This window comes from Amphibalanus amphitrite, unplaced genomic scaffold, assembly GCF_019059575.1.
Source record: "Amphibalanus amphitrite isolate SeventyFive unplaced genomic scaffold, NRLGWU_Aamphi_draft 002312F_arrow, whole genome shotgun sequence".
Taxonomy (NCBI): Eukaryota; Metazoa; Arthropoda; class Thecostraca; order Balanomorpha; family Balanidae; genus Amphibalanus; species Amphibalanus amphitrite.
In genome coordinates, this window is record NW_024883784.1 from 17,363 (window position 1) to 41,257 (window position 23,895).

Here is a 23,895-nt window from a genome sequence, read left to right on the forward strand (position 1 = left end):
TTCTGCACAGAACCCAGCACGGAGGCGGTGGTGCAGTTTCTGGAGACGCTAGCATCTCGAGAAGGTTACCCGAAGGAGCTGGTGTCCGACAACGGGACACACTTCACCTCAGCAGCGTTCGCAGACTATCTGAGGAGTGTCGGCACGCGCCACATCCGGGTCACGCCGTACCACCCTGCCGGGTCAGGTGCGGTGGAGCGTGCGAATCGCACAGTGAAAAGTGCTCTCCAGGCGGCGGACCGGAGCGGCGAAGATCGAGCGTGTTATCTGCAGAAGTTTCTGCAGACGTACAGGAGCACGCCTTACGCCACGACGGGGCTGAGTCCAGCCGAGCTTCTGCACGGACGGAAGCTGAGGACACGTCTGCACGCGGCGGGTCTTCCCACAGAAGAACCGCAAGATCGTGAGCTGCGAGACAGAGTGCAGAAGAGGCAGAAGAAGCAGAAGAGGTACGCTGACGAGCGGCGTGCAGCTGAGACACCACGGTTCCAGGTCGGCGACTGGGTCCGGTGCCGGCTGGTGCCGCGTCCCAAGAAGGGACGGCCACGGTACTCCGAGCCGAGACGGGTGGAGTCTCGCCTGGGACCAGTCAGCTACAGGCTAGATGACGGCTCCCGGATCCACGCAGAGCGGCTGACGACAGCTCGGGCGCCGCAGCAGTCTCAGGCTGAGCTGCACGTGGATCAGAGCGGCCAGCCGGGGGCTGGTCAGCGGAGTGCGGTGTCTCCGACGTCTGTGCCTCGCCGCGGGGAGCGGCTGGAGGCCGACGACTGGCGGCACGCGGAGGACGGCGTGCCACTGGAGGACGGACAGGCTGTGTCACTGGGGGTCGGCCGGCGGCACACCGAGGCCAGCCGGGGTCCCGCGGAGGACGGCGTGGCTGTGTCACCGGAAGACGCAGAGGACGCTCGGGAGCGGGAGGCGTCATCACCTCCGGCGACGGAGCGGCAGGCAGAGCAACAAGACGCTGGCGTACTGCTGTCGCCGCGCGAGGCAGCGAGCGGTGCCGGGCTGGTGGCGGTCGAACCTGCTCTCCAGCCGGGCGCGAGAGTGAACTCCGGGACGCAGCCGGTGAGGAGGTCCCAGCGTACGAGACGTGCGCCAAATAGACTGTAACTTTTTCCAGGGGGGGAAGAATGTGGTGTTCTGTTACGGACTGGTGTCCCTCTTTCGTTCCGTACCGTACGAGTGTGCCAGTGTCACCTAGCGGCAGTTCTGTTAACTGCAGGTTGTGGGGGTGGCGCTGAGGGCGAGTGACGTGTCCGTAGGCCGGCCGGCGGGGCAGTCGGTTGGCGACGGTGGTCACGGATGGTGACGGTCTGTGCCGTGCGCGTTTTGAGTTCTTCCTTTTAACCGGACTGTATATATCGCGTGGGTGGTGCAATACACTACAAACGCCCATATGGCTAATGCTAAAATGCCAAAATCAAGGGGGGGGCACGGTGCCCCGGTGCCGTTCCGCCGCCTTTGACATCGCTCACATCTCTCGCATCTCTAATCCCTGCTCACCCTGCACCATCTCTCCCGATGAAGCGCTGCATCAACATAGCCTTCCCACCGCCCTCGCCCATCCCCCGTCGGCCATCTTGCTCTTCCTCCTCTTCTCCATCCTCTTCGTGAAGCACGAGGACCTCGCTCCGAGTCCGGTGGTGTCTGTCTTTTCCAGGGGTTCGGTCACCGAGTCTCAGTCGACCGGAGCCGTATTGGATATCAGTGTCGTCTCTCGGACGACCACGGTAGGTGGGGCGTTCTGGAAGGTACGGTTCATGTCAGTTACGAGAGAAAACTACGGTAGATGTCAGTTTTTTAGGAGGGTTCGGTACAGGAGAGGACAGTTTCTAAGCTAGGCGTGGTATGTTACATCCTTCGTTATTTGACTCTGGCTCTAGAATAGCCACACAATTGTGAAATGAGCAAATAACGTGAAATAAATAATTAGATTATAAATAAATGGGTAAATAAATAAATAGATACATTAATAAACATTTTTTTATAAATAAAGGAATAAATAAATAAAAACTTATGTCACTAGATACTAGTTATGGCAGATATCTCTCCTCATTCATGGGAGCCTGAAGTTTTTTTGCCCTATGAGAAGATGTGAGGGACATTTTCGGCACACACTTCAGCATGTCAGCCGTTATATCACAAAATGATCATGTTGTTCTCGTCTCTAGAATCAAGGAATGCTAGTCAGTGCGGCAATTTTGCAGAAATTCTCTCATCTCTTTGTTTCTAGCAAACTACAAACAAATCAACTCACCGATTTCGTTGCCGTCCTCATCTATATAGACCTCTCTACGCCTGGGACGGGCGGAGGTATGCAGTCGGAGCGTCTCGCTGTTGCCATGGTGACGGTACTCGGCGTCTCGTCCGCTGTTGTCGTTCAAGGTCAGCACCTGGGGAAGCACAGTTGCTATGGTAACGCTGCCACTGTTTTCGTTCAAGGTTAGCCACTGCCATGCTGTGCTATTAATGCTATAAAAGCGCTGTACGTTGTAGGTATCAAGATGTAGTACCAATATGTATCAAGATGTAGCTACTGCTATGTGGTATGGCAGCAACAGAGACATTCGAATATTGTTACTCTTTCGACAATTCATACACCATACGACATTGCCATTTGATTTAGGTCATTATTCTAAGCGTCGTGTAGCAAATAGTCATGCTCCCCTGATGATGATGAAGTTACCGTAGAGCGTAAGTAGCGCTGCTAGTGATGATGATGAACATAGGGACGATGATATTGCAGATCACGACATTCCCCCACTTACCTCAACCGAAGGTGACCGTCGCGCCTGTGGCAGTATGACCGACTGTCTCTCCATTTCTAACCGCTGCAGCTCTTCATCTTCCAGGTCCTCCAGTTGGTAACCGACCTCGTCCCCCTCGGCAGCGCGTACCAGCATCGGTCGATCGCCACCCATCACCCGGTACATCTTGGGACCGCCCTGGGGTACGTAGGTGGGGGTTGAGTACATATTGGGACCATCCTGGGGGTACGTAGGGGTTGATCACATCTTCGGTCCGCCCTGGGATCATGGGTATGTCTTAGAGCTACACATGGAAAATGATTTAGATTGGGATACACTAGGAGCAATAGCACTCGGGATGCAGATCTGTGAACGTTTTTGGAATTTCATTGTTTTGATATTGGTGGTATTTTTCAAACCATATTGACCTCTGTGCACTGAGAGTTACAGAGGACTTTGTCCGAGCGTATACCATTTACGAGCAACAAACCGTTGAAATCAATAAGAATATGAATCCTTCCCTCCCTCCCTCTCCCTCTCTCCCTCTCTCACCATTTCCATCCCTCTTACCCTGGATGCTCTAGAATTCGTCCGATGAAGACTCCCAATCTCATTCGGCACGAGGATAATCTGATTATCACGTGCGCCACGTGCGTTCTGTAGCGCCACGTGTCGCGCCATTTCGTCCTCCATCTCGTGGCGCGCCAGCAACACGTTCTCTCGGCCCGGCTCGTCGGCAGGCGCTTCCATCAGGCGGAGTGTGGAAGAGTGAGAGTTTCGCCGGCCGTTTGGCTGCGTTCGGTATTGTCCGTTAGGCCAGGCGTTAGCTGCTGAAACAGAGCGGAGGGGTTATTGGGTGAAGGTGCTGGTGGTTGATTGTCAAGTGTCATTGCTGCCAGTGGTGAAATTATCAAAAACAATCATTCTTCCCATACGGGTGTTAGTTATTGGGTGATTCAAAGCAATTTTCTGTTTCTGTATTTTTAAAGTTAAAAAAGCATTTTATCGTATTCAGGAAAACGTGAGATCTTCACAAAATGGAAAGATATCAGAGTTGTCCTTTAGATGTAACGCCTCACTGCCTACACGAGTGAGGTAATACGGTACTATGAAAAGCAACACATTCCCAATAACGCAACACTTGCTGAGTTATCTGAGGACTTGTCTGGTTTTGCTCAGCCAGCGACCGACACCCCTTCTTACTATCCAAACCATGTCAATCACCCGTCACAATTTCATTACTTTGAAATTATCTCACCAGCCGCCAGTCCCAAAAGCCACCTGACCTCACCAGTCACCACTCCATTGGCTTATCTGTCACCAGTCACTTTTTTGCTAACTCACATAAACTTACCATTCCCCAAAGCCACCTGACCGCACTCGTCATCATTCTACTAACTCACCTAAACTCACCATTTCCCGTACTCACCTGATCTCACTCGCTGCGCGTTTCCAGACACCGCCCTCCTCATCTGTCGAAGGACTCGGCCACTTCGACCGCCCTGGCTCCTCACTCTTTGGCTATTCTCAATACCGACATAGGCCACGGCCTCTTCGTCGTAGTCCTTGGCTTCCTTCTTTCTGTTGAGATGGGGGAAGAGTGGAGATGATCAGTTTGTTGGTAACGTTGAATAGTGGAAGGTCGTATCTATTATTATCTATACAGGAGTAACACAAAAGTATACTCAAAAAGCAACTACAGACATTTTTCGGCAAACCTTCTCTTTTCTGTAAATACAAAAAAGAGAAAAATGCAAAACTTCTCAGAAGACTAGGAACCTAATATTAGGCTCCTACTTCTGAGAAAACTTGAAAAAAACACATCTTAGCCGAAACGCTGCACATAATCTATTCTATGACACTATAAACATATTAACAGCGCCCGTGACATAACACAAGTATGAGTATATCGCAAAGTTGCTTGTACTCGTAGCACTTATAACCTCACTCACTTATGACACTTATAACTAGTATGGTCTGTAGCACTGAAAACCTCACTGACCAGTGGCACTTATAACCCTGTGTCACTTATAACCCCGTTCACTTGTAGCACTTATGACCCCACTCACTTGTAGCAACTAAGTAGCGGGCAGCAGGTGTAGCAGAAGGCACAGTTGTAGCAGCAGCAGCCAATTATGATCGCCAGAAGGATGAGCAGAGCCAGGACAATCAAGAGCCAGAACCACACATTGTCCACGGTTGCCTGGACCACGGGCCCAGAGTTGCTACCGTTGTCCTGTGGGAGAATGGGAGGAAGGTGTTAGAGAGATGTGTTGGAGAGGTGTTACAAAGAATTTACGGATGAGATGCGGAGATCTTGCAGAGATGTCATAGACGGGTGACGGAGATGTTATGAAGAAGTTACAGATGATGTGGCGTACGCCGTACATGCTAGCCCTCGCCCGCACATGGGGGGGGGGTGGTTGCCACCCCCCCCCCCAGGTAGTCTTTCTGCTCTGCACTCAACATTTTTAAAGCTAGAAGGCTGATTTTTCGTATAGCTGCTCCTCTATCCTTTCTTGATGTCCACTGAAAATTTCAAGTTTCTGTGATTTTGGGTTTCGGAGATATGACCTTGTTTTTCAGGTCATGTCATGACCCAAATGGCCAATTTTTAACATATTGCGTTTGCCATGGGCCTTATGAGCTTTTGACACCCTGATTTCGGCCTTTTTTGCCAGTCTTACCTCCTACCTATCATGGAACATGTTGTTCGACGATGTACAGGGGTCAAGGTCAGGGTCAAGGTCAACCTAGGTCACCTAAGATAATTGCGTTTTAGGCAAGCTAAATTTACTTTTTTTTGAAGTTTTTTACTGCATTTTTGGTAAAAGCTTCTCAGATCATGATTTCATGTAATATGGACCCAAAAACAATCGGTGCACACATCAGTATACACACAGACACACACAGACATACAAACACATATAATTGACCTTGACCTAACTTGACCTGAAATGACCTCAGCAGCAAAATTCTGGTCGGGTAGTGTGACAAAGAGGTTCTAGCTGGCTTGGCACCAGAAAACAGCATCGTCATCGGTATTTGATAAGCAGCACACTTGATATCCAACGGTGACCCAAAACAGCAACATTTTTTAGTTTGACCTGACCTGGAAGGTCAATGACTAACCTGAGAAGATAAAACTGGGTATCATTGGATTCGTCTCTTCCCAAAGAATCTTTTTGGTCTTTACTGCTAAGCTCTATCTCCAACAGGAACGAAATGGCGCGGGGGGGGGGGGTGGCAACCCCCCCATGTGCGTTCTAGGATGGGAAAATGGCATGTGCGGGCGAGGGCTAGAGGACACTACAGAGATGGTAAGGAGATTTGGCAAGGAAGTAACAAACATGTTACAAAGAGGAAGGAACACACACAAAGAGGAACACCCACAAAGGAAGCACAAAATGTTACATGTTACATGTTAGAGCGATGTCACAGGAGATGATGCAGTGATGTTACATAAAAATTATGGTGGGCTTTACATATACATATATCACAGAGGCATTACATTGGGAGCGATGCTCATAAAATGACTTAAGACGAAAGCTGTTTGTCAAGTGGTAGGCTCTTCTACACTGGGGCAAGGGAGAATGATACGCATAACATATGAAGGCAAGAGAAAAGTCACCGGAGTAGCCGAACGTTTCAATTTTATCCGAAAAAAATGCTTCACAAGAGAACATGTTGCCTACATAAGAATAAAAGTAGCAAAAATGATATCTTGCAGTGGTCAAAACAACGAGAAATTAGAAAAAGCCACGTCTTTTATACAGTAACATTTTTCGTCCAGCCAAAAATACCTAATGACACGGTAAATGGGAACAAATGAACTGACCTACATCCCATAGAACCACCCCCTGAAATCAAACTTCAAACGATAGGTATTTCTTATATGTATATCTATCCTGTAAGTACACACGTTTCCGTTTACGTACCCCTCCATCGCTAGTAGTCCCTCCGTTCAGTCCCGTGGTGTTGAAGATGGCACCATAAGGACGGGTCACACGGGCCGTGATCACCGTCTGCTCAGCCCTGTGGGGGTAACAAGGGGGAGGGGTGATAAGGGGATGAGAATGAGAATGGTGAGAACTGAGAATGGGGAGGGGTGACAATAGTCAGGGGTGATAATGGGCAGGGGTGATAATTGTGAGGAATGATGATTGGGAGGGGTGAGAATGGGCGAAGACGAAAGGGTGAGCGAAAGCAAATTAGATAATGCTCTATAGTGTGCTTGAAAATACTGTCAGTGTTAGCGACTCGGTATCAATACTTTTCAAAATTGTGTCCTTTTATAGTAAAACCGCAGAAAACACAAGTTGAGGCGTAGCACACTCGAAATAGCAAATGTCAAGCCAACGATGTAAACAGTATAAATAACGAGCAGTGAAGGAGATAAGCAAACTCCGTTTAACCCGCGCCCCAGTGGCGGTCTCCGCCAACTTCGCCCTAGTGGAGGGGGGGGGGGCATATGTTACCACCCACCTCTAACTCAAAAACTAAGAGGGCTAGAAAGACGCGGTAAAAAGCAGTCGATAGCTCTTGATGCGTACGTTTGAAAGTATTTCCGTCATTTTTCATCTTAGAGCAATATTGGGGTCACCAGAGGTCATCAAAGGTCAAAATTTGCGAATTGTTATTATATTTTTCAAAAAACATGCCATTATCTCAGGAACTATGATAGCTAGAAAAACGCTGGGAAAAGCAATCGATAGCTTTTGAACTCTTCTTTTGATAAGGTCATTATCAAAAATGACCTCAGGTCAACGGTTTAGCCTCCAAAGGGCAAAAACTCCAAAAATAGTTGTTTTTAAGAAAAGTGTTTTTCGACAATAACTTTTGACTAAAAAAAGCTAGGTCATTTCTAATGACAGAATCGTGTTCCTCTCACCAAGACGCGTCGAATGAACTATAATTTGACCTTGAAAGGTCAACTTCAAAATTTGACCTCAGGTCAAGGTCATGACCTGACCGGAAAAGGTCATGTTGCATATCAGTCGATGCGTCTCGGCAAGACAAACACAATGAGGCCAACCCCAGCGTTCTATCTCTTTCCAATCGAGAGTTATTGGCAAAAAACTGTTTGTCGCCCCAAATGACCTCGGATGACCTTTCAAGTTGCTATCAGCAAAAAAACACCTTGGTCGTCACGGGTGGTCCAAATCATTGTTATCCTGAAATATTTGGACTGTTCCTATGCGTACACACGGATCTAGAGGCATTTTCGTTTTTCTCCATTGAATTATAATGGAAAGGTCACGCCACTGACCTGACCCCAGCCAGCAATTCGCTTGGGCTGAACTGTGGCAAGCGTCGGGCAGCTTGGGCTTAGCTTGGGTTTGCCCACTTTGATCAAAACCAATGTATGTTTTACTAGGGCTGAGCTGGGGCATGCCGCAGCTATGCCCACGTGCGGATAGCAGTAGCTCAGCCCGACATCTGCCCGCGCATCCAAAACAGGCTTAACTTGGGCGGAGCGCGGGCTGATCAAGCTGGCTGTGTCCTTCGGCTAACTGGAGTAAAGCCGGAGCTTAGCCATACTTGTTCGGCTGTTCGCGCATGCGCAGTTCTGCGCCAATCATGTGCAGCGTTTGTGACAGTCTGCGCGCTGTGCGACGAAACGACACACCGGTGTTGGGGCATTTGGTGGTTGATGTTTGGGCGCGTGTGACAGCGCGAAGAAGGGATAGTGCTCACTGCTCTTATCAAATGGACTGGCATGGAGTTTTACGGTAGGTAAGTGTATTGAATGGTGCGCTTGATCGTATGTAAACGTCATGATTTTGACTGAGTTTGACGCCATCAAACATGAAGCTGAATAGCTGTTCAGCTTGGCGACTTATACCCTCGCTCAGAAAAGCTGCATTCCGTGCCTTTACATCTTTGTGAAATACCAGCACTTCTGAACCAGGAAAATGAAATACAAAACACAAATATTTATCTACTTATCACCGAGCACGCTCATTCTCTGTCCGCATTTAAAACCAAATGAACATTTTATACGGATCAATGAGAAGTGCTTTTACAGTATTAATGCATCAATAAGTTATTTTTCAAGCAAACATGCAATGTAAATTAAACCAATTAATCTCTTTTTCAGGTACGTACCATTAGAGCAAATGGTTCCAAAAAATGGAATAGTTATACAAACCAGGACCGGGTGGACGCCGCACTCGCCCTCGCCAAGTGGTTTAGTGGAAACTGCCTGCTTATAATTAAGTAGGTATACCTACATTTACGGAAACTGCGCCGAAAGCTGGCCGACCACCTACTGCAGATGTGTGTGTGTGGAGGAGCCAGACGCCTCCAAAGCTCCCATTCACCAGAGTGAAGTTCCTTATAAACGATTGTTTGCTTATTGCTTTATGTCTTATGAGCGATTACTTGCTGTCCTTACTTTATGCTTTCGGTTGAGTGTTTAACCAAGTATTATGAACGGGGAGGGAGGCTAGCGGACCTTGTGATTGTTTTATAGTTTTGATGGCGTTTTTTCATGACTCATGCCTTATTACTGCTGCAGTTTGTAGTCCACTGTTTCATGTATTTGTGTTTCATTTGACGTGTCTGTAGTCGTTTGAAATATACACTCAATCAAAGTCAACCACTACTTTCCTTTTGCAATGCTCGAGCCTCGATGACCGGTTAACAGAGCATATGAGTGACCGTAACAATTTCAAATATGCATTGAAACCGCACAACCTGCTGAAAGTGCATTGGCTGCTCCTTGCTACTTGATCCAGTGTGAAGCAAAAGCAAGATGAAGTCAAGTCGAGACTTGAGAAAACAGGAGCCGTCACTCGAGCCGAACCCGAGCAAAGCCACAGCAGTTTGCAATGTATAAACCCCATTCACTCCTATGGCTTAAGTCGGGATAGACAGGGCACACAGAGTGGGCTTGCCGGAGTTCAGCCCGCTCGGGCCCAGAGTAATCTCCATTATATAAATGGATTCACTGCTCGGGCTTAAATCGGGCTAACGCCAATCGTCGCTTAACTAGGGCTAAACTACGGCTGTCCGGAGCTCGCAGAGCGGGCATACCTCCGGCAGAGCATGGGCTTTAGTCGGCGTTTTTGTGTCATACGCCGACTTTAGCCCAAGCCAGTGGCGCAGCCAGGATTTCGTTTCGGGGGGGTCATCTCCTTCAAAGCGGGCCCCCTAGTGTGCGGGCCCCCCACTCATTTTTCAGAATCTCTCCATATTTCATACACATTCTGCTGAGCGGGCCCCCTTTACCTGCACGATAACCCTGAGCGAGTATGAATCAGAAAATTTGGATAGAACAATAGCTCGGTAATCACCCGGTGTTCAATTTTTACGCAAATTGACCACAACAGAAATATGTATGTTACTATGACGTATGAATTCGTATCTTTCGAGGCCGAAAAGTGCCCCTTCCGCAATATGCATAGCATATATGCAATCGGAACTGTTGCCTGCTTCTGTCGGACAAGATTTAAGTAGGCTCACGTGCCTGTCCTAAGCCATCTATTGGCTGCTGTAGTATGTAGATTATGCCATCATTCTTCTTCATTACGTGAATTCGCTCACAAAAAGTTTTAACCCTCGCCGGCACAGGGGGAGGGGTCGATGCACCCCCTGAGGTTTTTTTTCGCGAATAACTCGCGTAAAAAGCGGCTGATCGCGACGTAACTTTCAGCACCCTCGCGTTGATCAATTTTACACCTACCTACCCTAGGTATTTCATGACCCTGACCCAAATGACTTTTGATCTACTTTCCGAGACCATGTTTGGCCAGAATCGCGGTTCGGCGTATGCCGGCTCGCATTAGCCGCGCGTTTGCAGTCCTTTCGTGGTTTCAAGCGTTCAAACATGTGATTTGATGTTGCTCCCATGCATAAGGGTGATGTCAATGTCACCTGAAGGTCAGGTCAGGTCAGGTCATTGACTTATGATGACCTCGGTACACTTTTTTCAAGTAATGCATGTTTCTGGGCTAGTTTTTTTTAAAAGCTGATTTCGATTTTAGCAACCATTTGAACATTTAAGAAGTAGTTTTGGTGCCTTCGTAACATGTTACGAAGCTGTCAGAGGCGGTTGACACGTAGGTACTACGAATCATGGGTGTAACTTTGTATACTTTCGAGGTCCCATGTGGGACCCCAATGCGAACATTTGGGACCCCAATGGTCGTTTTGGGACCCCAATAGTGGAGGCCCCTGAGACGCACCAGCTACTTTACAAATGGAGGTCCGATGTTCATATAGAAGATTCTCTGTATAAATAGGAGGCCCCTGGGACAAAACGGAGGTCCTGTTGGACAAATGGGAGGCCCCCTGGACAAATAGGAGGCCCCTGAACAAGTAGGGGGCCCCCTGAACAAGTAGGAGGCCCCCTGAACAAGTAGGAGGCCCCCGGAAAACAGGAGGCCCCTGGATAAATAGGAGGCCCCCTGGAGAAATAGGAGGCTCTCTGGACAAGCAGGAGGCCCTAGACAAATAAGAGGCTCCTAGACAAATAGGAAGCCCCCTGGACAAATAGGAGGCCCTCTGCACCAAACAAGAAGCCCCCTGAACAATTAGGAGGCCTCATGGACAAGTAGGAGGCCCTCTGTACAAATAGGAGGCCCCTTGGAAAAATAGGAGGCCCCTGGACAAATAGGAGGCCCTAGAACTAGACAAACAGGAGGGCCCTTTCACAAAAGGAGGCCCCCTGGACAATTAGGAGCCCCCTGGACAAATATGAGACTCCTTTTACAAAAGGAGGCCCCCTGGACAATTAGGAGGCCTCCTGGACAAATAGGAGGCCCTCTGCACAAACAAGAAGCCCCCTGAACAATTAGGAGGCCTCATGGACAAGTAGGAGGCCCTCTGTACGAATAGGAGGCCCATTGGAAAAAAGGAGGCCCCCTGGACAAATAGGAGGCCCTAGAACTGGACAAACAGGAGGCCCCTTTCACAAAAGGAGGCCCCCTGAACAATAAGGAGCCCCTGGACAAATAGGAGGCTCCTTTCACAAAAGGAGGCCCCCTGGACAATTAGGAGGCCCCCTGGACGAATGGAAGGCCCCTGGATAAATAGGAGGCCCCCTGAACAAGTAGTAAGCCCCCTGGAAAAAGAGGAGGCCCCCTAAAAATAGGAGCCCTCTGGATAAATAGGAGGCCCCCTGGACAAATAGGAGGCCCCCTGAACAAGTAGGAGGCCCGCTGGACAAACAGGAGGCCTCTTGGGCAAGTAGGAGGTCCCCTAGAAAAATAACAGGCCCCTTGGACAAATAGGAGGCCCCATGGACAAGTAGGAGCTAGAGGCCCTCTCTACGGATAGGAGGCCCCCTGGACAAATAGAAGGCTCCCTTAACAAAAAGGAGGCCCTTCAAAAAAGGAGGCTCCTGGACAAGTAGGAGACCCCTGGACAAATAGGAGGCCCCTGCACAAATATGAGACCCCTGGTCGAATAGAAGACCCATGGATAAATAGAAGGCCCTTGGACAAATAGGAGGCCCCTGAATTCGTAGGAGGCCTCCTGGATAAAGAGGAGGCCCCCTGAAAAATAGAAGCCCCTGGATAAATAGGGGACCTTCTGGACAAACAAGAGGCCTCCTGGACAAATAGGAGGCCCCCTAGACAAATAGGAGACCCTCTGTAACAGTAGGAGGCTCTCTGTACGTACAAATAGGAGGCCGGCGCTCGACCTGTAGAAGCTTAGCTGTATGCACAAAAAGGAGGCTCTCTGTGCAAGTAGTCGAAGTAGGAGGCTCTCTGTACTATAACTAAAAATAAGAGGCCCCCTGGGCAACTTAGCGGCTACACAAATCGGAGGTCACCTATGAAAAAGCGGGACGCTGTTGCAGTGGCGCGGGAACTTCTTCCAGACTGGGGGGGCTGAACCATAATAGAAATCAACCTAGGGTTGATTTCTCAGTAGCTCAGTTGGTAGAGCGCTGGACTCCGCGTGGTGAGAGCACGCGTTCCCGGTTATAACAGTCCGGGTTCGAAGCGCGACGGGCGCTCGACATTTATGGGCCTCCTGACAGGTATGGTTGCGGTTGGTGGCAGGCCGTAGCCAGGCGAAGTCAGTGAGGGGACCGGCCGTGCGCGGCTATGTGCGCACGTTAAACTTTGGACTCTAAATTCTGCCATAGAACTGGAATTGCGCGATCGGAGGGTAGAGGGCAGGGTCATCGCAACAAGCTTCGCTTAGCGGTGGCTCTGTCCTTGTGAATCCTTCCTATCAAAAGGTTCGGACTAAATTTATATAAAAAAAGGGTACCCCCAAATCTAGTTTTCTCACCGGTTTTAGGCCACTTATTTTTCAGACCTTGGCCTTTTCAACAACAAAAAAAAAAACACGAAAATATTTTCAAAAAGTGAGGTATTCCGTCTCAGCTGAGTGAAGAAATTACCGTTTTGGCAGCCTGGAGTAAAGGTTTTAATCTGCCAAATGAGTTGCCGAGCCAGTGAAATAGGTGGATTTTTCACTTACATGCTTTCTTCCTTTGCGACCCACAACCCCTAATTTGGGGAGGACAAGCTGCCCAACGGTTCCTGGCCTCATGAAACGTTGTGGGGCACCGCCCCCACGGCCGCAGAGTTGTGGAGGCAAGCTTCCCCCACTGCCCCCTCCCCCAGTTCCCGCGCCTATGTATGAATCTATGAAATTATGTTGGTAGATTTCCGATTTCGGTTCCTCCAGCTGGGGGGGCTCAAATACATTACGAGCCCCCCCAGCCGAAAAGCTGGGGGGCTCAGCCCCCGCTAGCCCCCCGGTTCCCGCGCCATTGCGCTGTTGGAATACCTATTTGAATAAATTGTTTTCCTGATATTAAAATTATTTAATCTTAGCCCGCACATGGGGGGGGGGCAGTGGTTGCCCCCCCCCCCAGGGTACTTTTTTCTGTTCTGCACTCAACATTTTGATTGCTAGAAGCCGGATGTTTCGTATAGCTGCTTCTCTATCCTTAGCGTCCACTGAAAATTTTAAGTTTCTGTGGTTTTTGGTTTCGGAGATGTGACCTTATTCTTCAGGTGATGTCATGGCAAATGACAAATACCCAATAGGTATCTTGCGTTGGCTATGGGTCTTGTGAGCTTTTGACACCTTGATTTCGGCATTTTTTTGCCAGTCTTTCCTCCCACCTATCATGGAACATGTTGTTCGATGATGTAGAGATGCCAGGGTCAGGGTCAAGGTCAACCTAGGTCATCTAAAAATATTGCGTTTTAGGCAAGCTGAATTTGCTTTCGTGAAGTTTCTTTGACTGTATTTTTGGTAAAAGCTTCCCAGTTCATGATCTCATGCTATAGGGACACATTCACAATCGGTGCACACATCAGTATACACAGTACACACAGACACACACAGACATACAAACACATATCATTGACCTTGACCTAACTTGACATGAAATGACCACAGCCAGCAAAAACCTAGTCGGATAGTGTGACAAAGAGGTTCTGTTCTAGCTGGCTTGGCACCACAATACGGCAGCGTCATCGGTATATGATGAGCAGCGCACTTGATATCCAACGGTGACCCAAAACAGCAACACTTTTTAGTTTGACCTGACCTGGAAGGTCAACGACTGACCTGAGAAGGTAAAAATGGATATCATTGGGTTCCTCTCTTCCCAAAGAATCTTTTTGGTCTTTACCGCGAAGATCTATCTCCAACAGGAACGAAATGTCGCGGGGAGTGGCAACCCCTCCCCCCCCATGTGCGTTCTAGGATGGGAAAATGGCATGTGAGGGCGAGGGTTAAGCGCTAGCGTCATTGTGTGCCAAGTTATTGGAAAAAACGTCATTTGACCTCAGTTGACCTCATCTGACTTGACCCATGGATAAGTACACCAAATAAAGAAGCGCCAAGTGACATGCTGTTAAAGGGACCCTCCCACCTTCAAAAAAGTTTATGAATTGGCATGAAAGTGATGTCGCTCGGTTCAGAAAGAGCGAAAACGAATATCTACCAAATTTCACCGAAAAATATTCACCGGTTTTCAAGATATTAGACTTTTACTTTTGTTTACTTTTCTGGGATCTCCGCTGTTTCTAGCGACTTTATTTTAGAAGTGCGGCGTTTGCGGCAGATGTTGCGCGCAAATAGCATATACCACCGCGTGCTACAAAACGTTTTAGTCAAACATTTAAAAATCGTTAGATATCTGCGCTGACGTCACACATTCAGAGGGGTATTCCTAAGCATTAGCCCCTCTGAATCAAAATGCTGCAATTTTGAAATTCAATATTTCTGATTTAAGGCATTTCTCGATGTTGTGAGTGCCGAAACCGGTAATTGTGAGCCAGGGACCCCATTTTGGCTATCTCAACTCAAATCTAATGTTAAGGTGGGAGGGTCCCTTTAAGTACTATGGTTTCAAAGCACAAAAGTGATAAAACGAAGCGTATATCTCCAGTATTTTCCGAATTGAATATTTTCCCATAGGCTTAACATTACGACGTAATGACCTCTAACTGACCTCAGGTCAGTGACATAAAAAACGGACTATATGTTATACAACTCGGCGAATTTGCACATACTGAAAGTTTGAAGGAAATCAGTCCAAAACTGTGAGTTGGACAGGTGCATAAAGAAAATTCAAATTGGACCATGACCTTGTACCGGTTTTTCTGACCTGGTGACCTGACCCAAGGTCACCCGAACCTGAAATTTTAAGGTCTTATGTAAAAAGGCTGCCCCATATAGGCTGTGCCAAATTTCGCTATCTTTGAAAAACTTCAGGGGGGTTGCATCAACCCCCCTGCCAGGGCGAGGGTTCATATTTTAAAAAAGTCAAATCATAGCATCCGGGCTGTGACGAAAAATAAGTGACCTAAATCCGATGAGATACTAGATTTGGGGGTACCCTAGGTTTGGCTTCTGAGCCACTGGTCCCCCAGTGAAACTTTCTTAGAGGAGGCCCTGGCGTCGTTCGTAAATTACCGCTTCCGCAATTGGAGGCCCCTAATTGCTTGGAGGCCCCCACTAAATGGAGGCCCCCTTGGACGTTTGGGACCCCAATGGTGATGTCAAAGTTTCACCCATGCTACGAATACCCGGCAGGACCCCTACTGGCTGACATGACCTGACCTGACCCGACCTGGCCTAAATGCATAAAGACATCATCTGTGATCAAAACTAACATAATATTCGTGATCAGCACCCCGACAAAAACCCTATAGCAGCCACATTTTACGACGTTCTAGCAGGTCCCGAATGTTTTTTCCCAAACCAAAATGCTTAGCCGTCAAAAGACAAACGACCGAAATGGATACATGACCCACGGAGTCACGGACACAAGACCAACCAAACGCCCACCGATCGAAAATACCCCTTATTCGCGTTGCGGAGCAAGGTCACCCTAGCGGGCCCCATCCACCCGGGGGGCCCGGGCCCCATCCACAGGGGGCTGGTCCCCGTCCACACGAGGGCCCGGGCTCCGTCCACCCGGGGCTCCGGGCCCCGTCGTCCACCCGAGGACCCGGGCTCCGTCCACCCGGGGCTCCGTGGCCCGTCCACCAGGGGCCCGGGACCCGTTCTCCCGGGGGCCCGGATCCAATCCACCCGGGGGTCCGGGCCCCGTCCACCCGGACCCCGACCCCATCCACCCGGGGCCCGGGCCCCGTCCACCCGAGGGTTCGGGCCCCGTTCTCCCGGGGGGCCCGGGCTCCGTCCACCCGGGGCTCCGGGGCCCGTCCACCAGGGGCCCGGGCCCCGTTCTCCCGGGGGCCCGGGTCCAATCCACCCGGGGCCCGGGGCCCGTCCACCCGGGGCCCGACCCCATCCACCCGGGGGTCCGGGCCCCGTCCACCCGGACCCCGACCCCATCCACCCGGGGCCCGGGCCCCGTCCATCCGAGGGTTCGGGCCCCGTTCTCCCGGGGGCCCGGGCTCCGTCCACCCGGGGCTCCGGGGCCCGTCCACCAGGGGCCCGGGCCCCGTTCTCCCGGGGGCCCGGGTCCAATCCACCCGGGGCCCGGGCCCCATTCACCCGAGGGCCCGGGCCCTATCCCCACGGGGGCCCGGGCCACGTCCACCTGGGCTCCGAGTCCAGGCCCCGTTCTCCCGGGGGCCCGGGCCCTATCCACCCGGGGGTCCGGGCCCCGTCCACTCGGGACCCGGGGTCCGTACTCCCGGGGGCTTGGGCCCCATCCACCCTGGGGGCCTGGAGTCTGGACCCATCCAACGGGGGGGGGGGGGGCCGGACCCCATCCACCGGGGCCCGGGCCCTATCCACCCGGGGGCCCGTACCCATCCAAGGGGGCCCGGGTCCCATCCACCCAGGGGGCCCGGGCCCGTTCTCCCGGGGGCCTGGGCCCCATCCACCCGGGGCCCGGGCCCCGTCCACCTGGGGCCCCAGGCCGAGCCCTCACCCGTGGTGTCCCAGTAGGCATTTCTCGAAGCGGGATCGTCCGATTAGATTAGGACCTCTCCCCCCTCTCTCTCTCTCTCTCTCTCTCTCTCTCTCTCGAGCGGGCCCCTGACAGAAATTTCGGGGGGGTCAGCTGACCCTCTGACCCCCCCTGGCTGCGCCACTGGCCCAAGCCCTAGCCGACTTTAGCCCGACTAAAAATCTCGGGCAATCCGCACTTGAGCCTGCTTGGGCCCGGAGCAAAATTGCTGGCTGGGACCTTAGGTCACGCATATAAAAAATCCGAGATATACAAATTGGAGGCACCCATAACATCATGTTATCCACCAAGTTTGAAACCTCTCTGACAAACACTGCAGGTTGGACATGATTGCAAACTTTTTTTAGGCTTGGTCAGTTAACTTGACCTAGTGACCTGACCTGACATGACCTGGGGTCAAAAATTTCACACATTGTCCAAAATTGATGTACCAAAAGCTACCCCAAGCGGCGCGGCTCTACGCGCCGCGGTTTTTTATTTATACGAAAAAAACGCGACAGGGTGGTAACATATGCCCCCCCCCCCTCCACTGGGGCGAAGGTTAAACGAAATTTGCCGAAAAATTTCGCTATTTTTTTAGATCTCGCGAAGCTTCCAATATGGTCACTGTTTGAATTGATCAATTTCACATCAATGCACGCCCACTATTCTTATTGCTGCCCCGTCTGCCAGGCTTCTCTCTTGTCCTTATCAATTCCCCAGTTCTAGCACTGTCCTCTGGTGTGCGCTGTTCTATTGATCGTTACGTTTCTCTGTACCTCCCTCCCTTCCAGGGATGTATGATTATCCCTTTCTCCTCCATTTACGCACTCTCGCTTACTCGTAAGTTACTGACTATTTGAAGAACTAATCACTTTTCCATTCTTCCCCCACTCCCCTATCCTCTTCATCTCACTATTTCACTTATACAGGGTGACACAAAAAAAGCGGTCATCACCAAAATTCGAATAACTTCGGAAGTTTTATTCAGATCATCACCAAACTTCGGCCACTTTAGGTCACACCTATGTAGCATACATTCACCAAGTTTCAAGTCTTCACTACGAATACTTTTAGTACAGTGTGTGTTTTACTGACGCTCTACAATGTGCTCCAGGTGAGCGCCCCGGCGCTGCAGGGCGTAGGCACACCTGCATCCGGCGGGCAAAGTTGTCGATAACCCGATGGCTGTGCACTTGACAGAGTGCAATGGCCTCTGGAGACAGTGCTCAGGGGGTGTGCTACCCCTGAAACGTTATTCTTATCGGGTTATCGACAACTTTGCCCACCGGGTGCAGGTGTGCCTACGCCCTGCAGCGCCGGGGCGCTCACCTGGAGCACATTGTGGAGCGTCAGTAAAACACACACTGTACTAAAAGTATTCGTAGTGAAGACTTGAAACTTGGTGGATGTCTGCTACATAGGTGTGACCTAAAGTGGCTGAAGTTTGGTGATGATTTGAATAAAACTTCTGAAGTTATTTGAATTTTGGTGATGACCGCTTTTTTGTGTCACCCTGTATCTTCCTCACTAACCTTTGTTGCCCACTGTTTTGGTCGCTGTCCTGTTTGTATGGCTGGATATCGGTGATTTCAGCGGTACCTCCAGTAAAGACAGACAGCTGTTTCTCCACATCCGCCTGTGAACAGACACTTGTGTTAGCAGAAACAGCTGCTAACGTACACTTCGCAAACAGAGGTGCACGTGAATTTACGTGAATATTCACTCGTGACTAGTGTTTTTTTATTCCGCTAGGACGTGCATAGAGTAGCACAGGAGCTGACGTAGATACAGTGTATGTAGGTAGATGTAGAATTAGTTTTTTTTTTGCGAACACAGATCAAATCCATCAATTACAGTAACTTGGAAAAATACAGCTGAAATACAATTCAAAAATAAAAAAGAACTCAATAATGCCTTAGAGTGCAAAATGCTTTCGTTTTTCAAGAAATATGAACACAATATTGATTATTAGAGTGCTAGGCTATTGAGCTAAACTAGCCGTCTTTACGACGGCAATCTGGTACACATTTGGTACAGATTAGCTGCAGATTTGGTGCAGACTTAGCCAAATTAGGTGCATTTGACAGACAGCCCGTCGTAAAAACAGCTATTACCGCCCCATTCCCAACGTGTTCCGCTTGCCACTCACCAGATTTCGATTGACGCTGTCCACATCCTGTTTCACTAGAAACGTCATGATGGTTTCGACCCGGTCTTTTCTGTAGATGTGTACTGGTACTTCGCTGAACAGCTGCGGTTCACCTGGCGACGGAAGTGACGGGGATTGCTGAGTGGGCAATTGACAAATATTGACGGCCTGGAAGTAGCAGTAGTAAAATAGCACAAAACAGTAGCACATAATTTAATTTCTGGATACACTTGTTTGACCTATAATAGTGATTACATGGACTGACTTGGAATATTGACAATGTGTAGGTGGGGTAAATAATCAGTATTAGGTACACATATTTCATCTGTGTGCAAGATGGAAAGGCAGGAATGTCAGGCAACTCGCATTGTTAAATCAAATTTGCAACGTAAATTATAATTCCCACAAATATTCAGTGTGCTCATTTTACGTTAGATTTTGCTTTTTCAATAAACAGTCCACCTACCAGCATCACATTATCCCACTTATCAATGTTTATTCATCTCACTGTCCCACTAACCATCATCATGGACCTTGACTTTCAGCTCTATCCTGCCTTCCACCCGGTCACTGCCGCTCTTTTCAAATGACAGTGGTTCGCTGTGCGGCAGCCGGCGAGGATCTCGATCCGAGCCAGCTCCTTCTGTGAGCTCCATCGAGACTGGCTTCTTGACGCGGATCTCGCCTGGAAGAGTAAGGGATTATATTACGCCGATAGCACGTGCGTTTTACCATGGAGACTGGCTTCTTGACACGGATTTCGCCTTAAATGGGGGGGGGGGGGGTAAGGGGATCATTATAATCCAATAGCACTCGTTTTTTCCATCGAGTTTCGTGAGTTTTTTAAGCAGTTTTCGCCTGAAAGCCAGGACCGTGAGGGGCTGTATTACAAGCGAAATCAATTGCATTTTAACCCGCGCCCTGGTGGGGTCTGTTTATAACGCGACCTGGTGGGGGGGGGGGGGGGGCTATTTTTTGCCCCCCTCGTATCTCCGAAACTACTGGACGGATCCGCAAAATTCAAACGGCGTTCGATAGCCCTGTCAAAGTTGTCAAGGGAAACCAAATTTTATTGACCTCGAGGTCACCGATGACGTCACAGGTCAGGTCAAATAAAAAATGTTTCACCGTTCACGGGGCTTCTAGGGAAAGCGCTATAACACCGAGTAAAACGCATTTTGTCGAAAATCAGCGATAAGACGTCAGTTGTCTAGTACATATGTTGCTATTAGAGGTCACTGGTCATACCAGGTCAGGTCACAGGTCAGGTCACCAAAGGTCACCAAGGGTCACCACATGGACCCAACTTTACTAAGGTTGTGCGATGCATGTTTTATGGCCAGTTTTTCATTTCCAACCCAATGGTGTTGGTTATAAGACCATCAGGTACGGTTTAGGTCACTTTCTGGTGGAGGTCAGGTCAAGGTCAGGTCAAAAAAGGTCAAATTTCAAAGTTGATATTTTTGCATAAAATGGGTATCGATTCGATGCAGCTCGTCACGGGGAGTCTAATGGTGGTCTTTGTTTTGCACTACGAGGTCTAGAATTGCTAAAAATTGAGTTTGAAAATTTGACGTCATCAATTTTGAACAGTTTTTCGCTATAACTTCGCCAAAAAAAAGAGGTATCAATCTAAAATTTGGTATGTGGACGGAAGGCGGTAAGGACTATCACATATATTCCGGTTTTTTGCGAAATTCAAAAAACTTTTTGGATTTTTTTACTATTATATCCCAAAAATCTATTTTTTGATTTTTGGGGGTCAAAATAAAAAAATTCAAAGATCCGAGATAGCAGTTTTGTAGCCCTGTCAATTCTACAGCTTTTATGTCCTAAACATTTTTCTGTATTTGCAAAGCTATAGGCCTGACAGCTCTTCCCGCGAAACCCTTTTTTGGGTCGAAAACGGCAGAACATGACGTCACTCTGACGTCATTTCCGGCCAACCTATCATAGCTTTTGGAAAAATTTTTGGTCACAATGTGTAAAATTGATGTCCGGGAGGGTACTGAAAGTTTGGTGACGATCGGCGCAGCGGTTCTGGAGATATATCGAAAAGTCTGGAGGGGGGGGCAAAAATAGCCCCCCCCCCCCCACCAGGTCGCGGGTTAAATGATTGTGGTGTATGGAGCGAATGGGAAAAGGGAGATGTGCTGGGCTGTGCCCACACGGGGCACGTGCTGACCGGCTGACCGTCTGTGACGTCAGAGGTCAGCGGGGTCACGGTGGCGGGCGGCCGGATCGAGTGTGGAAAATACAGAGCGCAAACCGCAGCACCCGCGTGTGGACGTGGATCCAGGACACAGAGGGCATAGGAGGTAAAAAAAAAATGCCCTCCATTCATACAGTAGCAAACTTGAATGCATTTTGCTTGTCGAGGAGTTGAAAAGTCAAGTGTGAAAATTGATAGCAGTCTCATTGCATAGTGATACCTCTTCTTTGCTGCTCACTCGTTTTGTTTATCTATATTACTATTTGAGGAGGGTGCGTCTGTCCGTTACCGAGGTCCCGACTTGGTGGTGCTTTGCGTGGACTACAGGCCAGACCGTTGCACCTAGCCCGGTGAAATTTGCACAACTTATAGATCAAGGATGCGCGACGTGCCTTTGAGGGGTCTCAGCTCGATCGGATTGATAGGGAGCGCGTGGCGCGTGCTCAAAAAGTGCAAATTCGCGTCATAGACTTTACATGCATAAATCGGCGTGCGAAATCGGGCGAAAACGGCTAATTTTGACCGACACGGGTCCAGTTCGCGTGCAATATCTTGGTGACCAGGGGTCCGACCGGCACGAGGAAAACAGCATCGTGTACAGAATTGAACGGGCTATTGAATGGTGTGCAATGCAGAGGATAGCACGCGCCACGCGCATCGGAGAGGGCACTTTTATTTGAAAAATTGCGGTTTTTGAGGGATTTTGGAATTAATTTTATTTTTAGGTGACCGTTAATTGGAGCGAGTTGAATCAACGCCTATTTGCAAGAGAAAGGTACCGCCTCTCATATAAAAATTGTGAAAAGCTGATTGATCCAAATCAAGGTGGTGCAAATCACAGGAGAAAATGGTGTTTGTCAATTTTGTGCCACTTTATTAATCACACGGGGTTTGCTGCATAACCTGATACCTTTGGCAATTGAATATGGTACCATTGGATAGAGCATTCAATTCTGTCCAATATTCACTCTTAATTTTTGCATAATGAGCAACAGTATTCTTAAAAATATAAATGTTCCAAACCATTACATTGTCATTTTTAGCGAAATTCATCGATGGCCCTCAAAAGACTTCATGCCAGTTTTCGAATCATGTAGAACGCATGATAATACGACACGGGCACCTCGATGCGATGTATCTTTTTTATTTTATTACAAAATGCTTGGCCGTCAAAGAGCAATCGAACGAAATGGATACCAACCAAATCGACACAGACCAATACAATACCCACGGGTCAAAAACAACCCTTCTTCGCGTTGCGGAGCACGCGGGTAACCCTAGTTCGCACCATTTACGTGAAACTTTGGGTGAAGGCGCAGGTGGTAGGTATGTTTCGTGTTACTCTAATATGGTCAAGCAATGCACCTGTGTTTTACTATTATGTGTAATCACGTTGATAATTTCCTGATAACGCCTTATTTGTTTGTGTTCCGTATCTCAATGGTGTCTTATCTACCTGCATTGCCATGTTTCATTTACCTGTGTTCTGTTTACGCATCAATGGTCATAGCTCAGTTACCTGACTGGTCATCATATATCCGTAACCATGCCTGTGTCTCGTATTCGGATCAATGCTCTCTGATTTACCTGTAACAGGGTATCAGAGAGCATGCATCAATGATCTCTGCTTTACCTGTATCACGGTATCCGAGATCATTAAGGTCTATATATAAACGGTAAAAAAACGGTATAAAGGTCATGTATCACTGCTCTCCGCTTTACCTGTATCACGGTATCCGAGATCATGCATCAATGCTCTCTGGTTTACCTGTATCTCGGTTGATGGAGAAATGACCGGACCATTTTCCCCCTCCCTCAAGCCGGTAGGTAAGTTTGCTGTTCGATCCCGAGTCTCCGTCTTCCGCCTGGGAACAGACGATGACGTCATAGGATGTACAAATTCATGGACAAAATAGCATGCATTCAAATAGCATACATTCATGGACAAATAGCACCCATATAGCGGAATGCATAAGGGAAATGGGACGACAGTCAAAACATTGAATTATCCCGTCGTGAAATATTATCTATATCCTAACGACACTCCCTGAAATAGTAAATGTAGACAGGACCGAACCGAATTAGTTTATCGTTCATCTTTAGTAATCGATGAAGCAAATCTGACAACTTAGAAGACATATAAAAACCGTCGGAAATCAATAAGGACAAAATAAAGAGCGTTGGCTGCGCAGCGGCTCGTTCGAGTTCCTCGACAGTTCGTGATCTAATTTCAACGTTTTTCCTTGAAACATGGCATAAGTCAGTATAATCAATAGCACTTCTTATAACCTGAAATATCAAATAATAAGCATGCACATCCTCACTAATAGTTACGTCAGCTGAAAGGCTTCGGCATATCTTCAGTCTTTCGAACATTTCCTTCCCTTCCTTTCAGCTCATTCCTCTCCCTTTCCGTGCTAACTGCTATCATCGT

At 48.8% G+C, this 23,895-nt stretch overlaps 1 protein-coding gene across 1 annotated transcript; it reads right to left on the reverse strand.

Annotated features, from left to right (window-relative positions):
* Window positions 1–1,505: 1,505 nt before the first annotated feature.
* LOC122376792 lies at window positions 1,506–23,326 on the reverse strand (the record flags this gene model as incomplete). The annotated part of the gene is made up of 11 exons (XM_043356737.1): window positions 1,506–1,750; window positions 2,264–2,399; window positions 2,775–2,951; window positions 3,324–3,583; window positions 4,183–4,334; window positions 4,823–4,989; window positions 6,692–6,788; window positions 18,633–18,736; window positions 19,250–19,362; window positions 19,770–19,934; window positions 23,230–23,326. Coding segments are annotated over 11 exons (1,713 nt in total), but the record flags the coding sequence as incomplete, so codon positions are not given.
* Between the last annotated feature and the right edge of the window lie 569 nt (window positions 23,327–23,895).